At 41.2% G+C, this 8,786-nt stretch overlaps 1 protein-coding gene across 1 annotated transcript; it reads left to right on the top strand.

Moving 5' to 3' along the window:
• The first annotated feature begins 1,509 nt into the window (after positions 1-1,509).
• On the top strand, positions 1,510-8,734 carry LOC136699649 (ras-related protein Rab-10-like). The gene is made up of 6 exons (XM_066674550.1): positions 1,510-1,658; positions 3,111-3,171; positions 4,299-4,437; positions 4,709-4,798; positions 5,896-5,997; positions 6,541-8,734. The coding sequence occupies exons 1-6, from the start codon at positions 1,532-1,534 to the stop codon at positions 6,622-6,624; spliced, it is 603 nt and encodes a 200-aa protein (XP_066530647.1). The 5' UTR covers positions 1,510-1,531; the 3' UTR covers positions 6,625-8,734.
• The last annotated feature ends 52 nt before the right edge of the window (positions 8,735-8,786 follow it).

Raw genomic sequence — 8,786 nt, 5'->3', positions numbered from 1 at the left:
AGAATAAAAATAAACTTGTAAATCATTCTCCATTTTTCCACAGCAATATGGCTTTTTATAGAAGGGCGCTAGCATCAATGCTACTAAGCCCTGATTGTGATATTAATCGCTAAACATAAAAGAATGTGTGAAATTCTGTGCTAAGAAAACAAGAGAATATAGTCATATGTATTTAAAAAATTATTTAAAGTCAACAGGAACTTTTTCATTATTTGGACTCACTCGAGCCAGTCCTGGAGTCAACTCCAAAAGAATCGATACATCAATTCTGTGTTGACGTCACGAATAGGGAATTTCTCATACACTTCCGCCTCGCTGTAGTTTTAAAGCGAGGCCAGAGATCCTTCACAGAGAGTCTTCACTCACTATTACACTCTCACCCTCTCATTCTGATTAATGACATCCCTCTAAATCGGTATATTTTTTTACATATTGAATTTTAATTATCCCACCGGCAAATTGATCTGCTATTCTGTTCCCGGACATAACATTAACTTACATCAATTACAACATGTACAAAACATATTTTTTTAAAATAGAGATTACAAACAGGGAGTTCACCATTTTGAAAACTAAACATTTACTTAAATGAAAGACAGATAGACATTAAGGAGACCCAGCTGGTATAAATCCAGGGTTTATCCTTGTTACTGTGTGAGTGTGGTTGAATTGATCCTTGTTATTGTGCTTGTGTGTGGTGGTGTTTACGCTATGGCATATCCTGAGTGTATAAGCGGTGTTGCCCCATGACTGAGCATGTCCACTTTGAAACTGCAGTGTTCCAAACACAATTTCAGACAGACAGGGTTTCATACGTCACACACCTTAGCATCCAATCCCATCAACTTGGGTGGGGTTTTAGAGCTGCAGGCGAGTGGCAGAGGAATATGGAGAGAGAGAGAGAAAGGTGGGGACTAATTGCATAGTCACAGATCCCGGCTCATTGAATGAAAGCTTATGAAGGTGGAGATTTTCTGGCAGGGCAGTACAATATATCACTGGGAAGGCATGCTACATTAGTTCCCTTAGTTGTAAATATCACCTAGAAGTGCACACTCTGTGGGACTACAGCGCTTAGGGCTCAAATCAGGACTGGGCCACAATAAATACTCTAATATACACTATTATTCATTTAAACGTCTTTTCTTCTTTAAAAAAAATGGAAACACCATTCTAAAACACATCACATCATATTTGACAGAGAAGAAACCCCCCACAGTGTATGTTTATGAAGAACAGATGACCGGATATCCTAGTGCGCATGCGCGGCAACTGCTCAGCGGTGGTCGGGTCCCGGTAATGTAAGGAAAACAGTAGCAGGTCTTTATTAATGTTATATGGCGCGGTGAACCCGGTTCTCTCTCGCGCGTGTCTCTGTGGTGGTCCCGGTTTTAGAGGCGAATTTTAAGAGTTGTCCCGGTTGTGTAGAGGCGGGGGCTCTGTTAAGGCTAAAAGCTAAGCTAGCGAACAAACTTTGACAGCAGCAACAACGAGCTAACGTTACTGAGACCGGGCTACATCTCGACGACAAATGGCTAAGAAAACCTACGACTTGCTGTTCAAGCTGCTGCTTATCGGGGACTCGGGGGTGGGGAAGACATGTGTGCTCTTTCGCTTTTCGGACGACGCCTTTAACACAACCTTCATCTCCACCATCGGTGAGTCAAGCGCCTCTGTGTGTCCAGAAGAGTCCAGGCACCCATTCGAATCAGCTCCATTGCATTTTGTAGTCCTAATATTACAGAATGTAGTCCAGCTGAAGTCCGCACTGTTTGCTTCTTTTCACATTGTTCTTGAATGGTCAGGATCCCCTCAGGGCAGGTAGGATATTATTTGGGTGGTGGATTGGTGGATCATTCTCAGCGTGTTGGGCTTGTAAGAATGGATCAGAAACAGCAGTAGCTGCTGGAGTTTTTAAACCCTCCAGTGTCACTGCTGGACTGAGAATAGTCCAATAGCTAAAAACATCCAGCCAACAGCGTCCTGTGTGCACTGATGAAGGACTAGAGGACGACCAAGAAAAAAAAAAACATCTACAAGGTGGACCCACGAGGTAGGAGTGTCTAACGGAGTGGACAGACAGTGGTTTAAAAACTTATGAGGACTGCTGTGTCTGATCCACTCGCATCAGCCTCAACACACTAACGCACCACGCCACGTCAGTGTCACTGAGCAGTGGGGTCATAACCATTGAAGAACAGGGTAAAGGGTGCTAACAAAGTATGCAGAGCAATGGAGGGACTAGAATCGGTTATTTTAGAACTTCAAGCATTTTCAAAAACAAAATAAAACCCTTTGGAGCGGCTGCACATGAGCTTAAAGTGACCATGCCCAATGCCAAGTCTGTGCTAGAGCACTCCCAACACACCTGATCCAAGACATCAGCTCGTCATCAAGCCTATTCTGAGTCGACGTGGGAGAGTTTGTGCTGGAAAACCCCAAAAAGTCAAGGATGGGATACTCTAGGACCAGGGGTGTATTACACAAAGCTGGATTTCTCAGTTTAGCCAGATAACTTAAGCCTCTAGTCAGATGTGTTTAGTAGGGAAGGAGCTGAGGAGCGTTCCTATTGGACAGTCCTCAACTCTGGGCTTAAGTTGTGTGTGTGTAGCTCATAAATCCTGTTTTGTGGAACAGCCCCCAGGGTGTAAACCTGATTTCTGGAGTGGTGAAGCACCATGCAATATATTTGTGAATCTCAAAGGATCTTTCTCTTTCAGCACACCATAAAATACTCATTAAATAAAATATATGAGAAGTAAAATCCAAAGGGGCCTGTTGTGAGGATGATGGTGATGATATTTGCATTTCTACATTTTCTGAACACCCAGATTGCTTCGCAGTCTTTGGGACATTTGGGAGTCGCCACAACCACCACAAATGTGTAGCATCCACCTGGAGGATGCGACGGCCAATCTGCACCAGTGGCTTTAGAGAATCCCCTGTTGTCATAAATCTTTGCTTGTACCATGTTATTTTTTCAATATCACAAATCAGGAGTTGTTAATTATATTTAGCTTAACGTTGTTATAATACTTGACTTTAAATGAGAGATTACCCAAAATTTCCCAAACTACAGACTGTGTTGAAGGGTTTATTCTGATTTTCAGGCATAGACTTCAAAATTAAGACCGTTGAGCTGCAAGGCAAGAGGATCAAACTCCAGATATGGTAGGTTGTCAATACTCACAGCCACTTTGATGAATCTTGTGACTTAAGCTCTATTTGGACTGGACTAGTTTTACGGGGGGAGCTTGGGTAATGCAGTTTTACCACAGGATGTTAGTATAGTAACAGAGATATATCAGATATCGAAGTGGATACCCAATTTACTGGACTGTCACTGCTGTTCTGAGAACAGCACACAACACAAAATTTCCAGTCCTCAAATTTATCTTTGTCCTTCATGACAGAAAATGTGAGAGATAATGACATTGTAGGCTGCTATTGTGCAGAAAACACCCATACCTCTACCCCTCTGTGTTTGCCTAGGGGTAGGGTATCTCATTTCTTGTTGGGATGGAGGGGTAGGGTGAAGAGTTAAGGCGACGTGGCCCTTGAAATTAAGATTTTTCAGAGACACAACAAACAGAGCGTAATGGTGACCAAACCCACCCACAAATGTCGGTATTTTTTTTAATTTAAAACTTATGATAACTGTTTTATTAGCTTAGTTTATGTATTAATAACGGGCATAAAACATTTAATAGTACGCTGGTATCTTTGTAGTTAATTTCCGGTTCCACCTTAAATTGTTAAGCAATTATATTCTAGTGCCTAAGTCTACTGCACCATTTAATGTAGATTTATTCAGCTCCACATCACAGAAGAGTGAGGAGAGGGTGATAAAATTTGATTGTGTAACTCTTCTGAAGACGAATTATGCTCTAAATATAACTAAAGTCCAGCAGCTCCTCTGATATCACTGCAGACTGGTGCAGAGCTGCTACAGAGCAGCGCTAGTCACCTGGGAATGAAACTCTTGTTATTTTTGTTCTGATGACGTATCAGGATCTTGAAGGGTCATCCCGTTCCATAGGGGGAGATTTTAAACACTACACGTATAACTCTGTTCCAAGGAGTAAGGGGTAAAAATACTAAGTGAGATTCACCATAAATGACAGAGGTACTCCGGTATATTACCGGTATATTACTCCGGTATATTATATTACCCTGTTTCCACAGGTAAAATTAATCAGAGCTTTAAAAAGAGTCTGAAGTACTTTTACTTGGTCCTATTGTTTATCATAGCGGTATAAGTGATGTCACTTGTCCCATTGCAAATATTTTCTCTTCAGGGACACGGCAGGACAGGAGCGATTTCACACCATAACAACCTCCTACTACAGAGGAGCCATGGGGATCCTGCTGGTCTACGACATCACCAATGCAAAAAGCTTTGAGAACATCAGCAAATGGCTGCGCAACATTGAGGAGGTGGGCTTCAGATGATTGTCTGCAGGGGAAATGTATCAATTTGTTGTAAAAAATTATTGAAGATGAGCTGAAAATGAATGTTTTGCTTAAAATGTGTTTTAATGCTTTATGTGCAAAAGTGCTTTAGAAAAACGTGACTTTCCTGTTCTTGAATATTTTTTCTGAGTTAGTTCTTCTTTGGAAGTGTAGAGCTGATACAGATTGTCATAGATTTCACTATGTTGAGTTGTGCTGATGGTAGATTTGATAAAATAGATGATTGTTCCCATAGCATGCCAATGAGGATGTGGAAAGAATGCTGCTCGGGAACAAGTGTGATATGGAAGACGTGCGTGTGGTGCCTAAAGCAAAGGGAGAACAGGTACATATCTGTGACAAAAAAACAGAAAAATATCTGAAAATTTCACACTAGATTTTGTAATGGAGCAAAAGTCTGAACTGAATATGATAGACATTAACTGTGTACGCTTAAAGAGCAACTCCAGGGCCTCCACTCTGTGCATTTTTAAGAGTTGGAGATAACTTCCACCAGCCGTCGTGTAAAATTCAGGCAGCGGTGACGGATGTAAAAGTCTTTTGAGAGAGAATAAAGTCAGATATTTTGTGACTGCCCCAAAAAGATTCCTCCTGATTGATATAGATATATATTTTGCAGTGTGTGAAATATAGGGCTGGAAAATAATTCAATATCATTACATATCGCTATATAAATTGTGTCAATAACAATATGATTTTTAAACACATTTTCAATATTTCAATTCACATTATTTACAGCATCTGTCACTGACTGACTTTGTTACAGCGCTCAGTTTTAAAGTTAGATTAAAAATATTAATGTTGACAAAGCCAGGAGGTTTATATTAAAAAATATATCATGATATAAATCTTGGCTGTATCGTCCAGCCCTAGTGAAATACGAATGTAGACAATCTCTAGAAGGAGGTATTTTCCCCTACCTTCTGCTTTTCTGCTCCACAAGCGCCGTGGCTGACTGCCTCAAGTGTGTGTTGGGGTGTGTGTTAATTGTCAACGATTAAATAATCTCAGGGTCTCCTTTTCATTGCCCTGCTGTGAAATGACAATTAAAGCATGTTTCCCATTTTTAAATGTGCCCTGAGTACTTGCCAGCGTCACGACACATTACTGTATCAAAACGTTAAACTGCATTACTATATCAAAGAGGTATAATACAAAACAGGATTTCTCAATTTAACCAGATATCTTAAGCCCAAATTCAAGCCTGTCCTATAGGAACAGTGATGAGGGACTTTACTATTGGACAGTCCTCAACTTCCGGCTTAAGTTAGCTGGCTAACTGAGAAATCCTTGTTAGTGGTATACCCCCCAGGGCGTGTTTTTGTGTAACTACCTCAAAATTTCACTGGTGTTGCTCTTTTAAGGTGTAGGTTTTGAACATATTACATATCTTACATTAATCTTTATCCCTTTTGTTCTCAGATTGCTTCAGAACACAACATACGGTTCTTTGAAACAAGCGCAAAAGCAAACATCAACATTGAAAAAGCTTTTCTTACACTTGCTGAGGACATACTGCGAAAGGTAATTCTACTGTAGATAAGTTGTTCTTTATACAGAAACCGTATTGCCCTCTCAACTGCTACTGTTATTTGTTGTGGATTACTTTGTCTGTTGTTCTTAGTTCAGTTTTGGAAGCTCCAACAAACTTTACAGATTGTTTCCATCTTCATAACAGCGATATTCATCTCACAATGCCTTGTTGAGTATCTGATGAGCGTTAGTGAGGCAGGATGTTAAAGTCTGAGATGTTGTGGCATCCTCATCCATCCATCCATCACTCACACCTGTGGACAGTGTCACACGTTCACCCACCCACCCACTCACTCACACTCTCACCTGTGGACAGTGTCATGGACTATGTGAGGAAACCAATGCAGACACAGGGAGAACACAGCAAACAGACAGCCATGCCGTGACATCAGTGTTCGAAGTGTAGAATGATTTATTAATGAGCACGTAGACGTCACATAGGTCTGTCTCAGCCTCCTGGAAATGGTCCAGTGCTGCTTTTTCAGTCCGGTTCTTTCAACTTTCCCTTTGTTCTTTGTTCTCTCACTCTTTCAGACCCCTGGGAAGGAAGCCACCACTGAAAATGTCGACATGAACAACAGAAGTGGCGCCACAGGAGGAGTCAGGTGTTGCAGTTGAACAGCAGTGCCGCTGCTTATCTTCCGAAACCCTTCACATGATTTACACCACACCTGATTGGCCTCTTATAGCTTCAATATCAATATCATACGTTAACCCGAATGCCCAGTATGCTGGATAAGATGATTACCTTTCACTCTACTTGATGACACGTTCTACATATTTAAGTACAAAAGTCTACCTTTCTTAATTTCCAGTTACGTAAGTGAACAAAAGAGGGCAGTTGGTACCTTTAGAGATAACGGACAACACCGCTGTTTAACAGAAACTACGGACAGTCCCAGAGTAGTTAATACATAAGAACAAAGTATAAGAGGGATTTAAAACACTTATTCATGCTGTGGTGATTGCTAACTGTGCCTTAAATGCTGCTGGGAGATGTAGGAGCTTAGCTCGTGGTCAAGTTTTTTGGACTGATTAAATTTTAACTGCAACCGAAGGCTTTTCCACCACATCCCCTTATCAAATTCATATCCTGTGCCTTACCACCAGCAACAGCGAGGTCTTTTAGGTCCAGGCTCGAGCCTGGCTGAGTGCACAAATCAAACTTGTCAGGGCACTAACGGACCTTGTTCTGGTCTTCAGAATATCTTTATAAACTCTACAGGCAGTTGAGGCAAACAATGGCATCCACAGAAATAAATGATCTCTGTATCTCACATTTGGTTTTAAAAATGAACTTCTGTGTCAACTGACAGTGATTATATACGATTTGAACTGAATGTTAAGTGAACGAATGCTGCTCTAGCCCCGTGACCGTGTATTATATCTGCCCTGAGATCATGCACTTTAGGGACCTCTTGAGGGACGTCCCGGTTGCAAAGGTCCTTTGCGGAAACATGAGAGGCTTTAGGCTCCTGAGGTGTACCATGCCTACTATTAGCATGTCCAGTTAAACAGCTGCTCTTTAGTTACTAGTGATATTAAAGAGGTGGTTTAAAGCCGCGGTTCTCAATCCTAGTCGTGGAATATCACTGCCCGGCACCTTTAAGACATTCCTCTGCTACCAGTACACCCGATGCAAACTAGTGAACAACCCTTTCTGAAGCTGAAGTGGGTGAGATGGAGAGCAGTGGTCCCCCAGGACCAGGATTGAGAACCACTGCTTTAAAGTTTCAGCATTTCTCCTTCCCTTAATGTCTTTCCTTTCTCTTCATCTGCATTTTTAACGCAGTTTTAAATTTTTCCTCTCTGATATTTTGGGTGACGGCAAGAATAGGCTGAAGCTACATTGATGTTATGTACTTACTGGGGGTATTTACAGCTTTGGAATTTGCTTGGGGTTTGTTTTTTTGTGACCTTTGTAGTGGTCTGAGGCATTTATATAATTTTTTTTCCCTCTTGATATTATCCTAAATGGGACTTACTAGTATTCTCTTTTGAATTAACTGAGTCACATCATCGATGTCGGCTTTACATTCGAATATTGATAACAGCTTTATCGTAACTTCTTACTGATGCATTTTGCACTTTTTTTTTTACTGATGGATCTAATTGTCTCGGTTTATGTCGCGGGGTCAGTTCAAGGCCGCTTCACCCGAGTGGAGACCGGCAGTTTCAGATCAAACACTTGACCTGTTGGGTAGTACATGTAGGTTCTTACTATTTTTGGTGTTAAAGGGATACATTGTGGATGGTCTGCGTCCACTTTAGCTTTAGGCTAAGAGTCAGCCCTGGTTTACATTTTTTTAATAACTGAGAACTCGTATTGATTAACGAGATGTGTCTTGTTGAACTAGCCTGGTGACTTAATAGCAAAATGAATAACACGTATGTTTCTGCCTTCAGGACTCTGTATAGTTAGAATTAGAGGGGAGTGATGGGTTTTTGATGTTAGTTTTGTAGTGCAATAAACTCACTTTTCACAAACATCACACCTGTCCTGTTTAATCGTGCACTTAGATGAAAGCCTGTCCCAAAAAAATCTTTCCATCACAACTGTTTAGTCCTGGGGCGGGGGTGGCGGCCTACAAAGAGAACTCTGAATAAGCCCAGAGTTGAGGATTCCAAGGGAAATTTCCATCGTCCAGGTCCCTCTTTGTTTACCTGCCCCAGCTGACCAGGGAAGTATTCCACAAAGCAGGATTTCTCTCAAATTAGACAACTTAAAAGGAACATTCTGTAATATCTTTACATTCAAAATACAGCTTCAAAATCATTGT

The sequence above is a fragment of the Hoplias malabaricus genome, chromosome 1 (assembly GCF_029633855.1).
Source record: "Hoplias malabaricus isolate fHopMal1 chromosome 1, fHopMal1.hap1, whole genome shotgun sequence".
Classification (NCBI taxonomy): Eukaryota; Metazoa; Chordata; class Actinopteri; order Characiformes; family Erythrinidae; genus Hoplias; species Hoplias malabaricus.
This window is presented reverse-complemented; position numbering and strand designations above follow the sequence as displayed.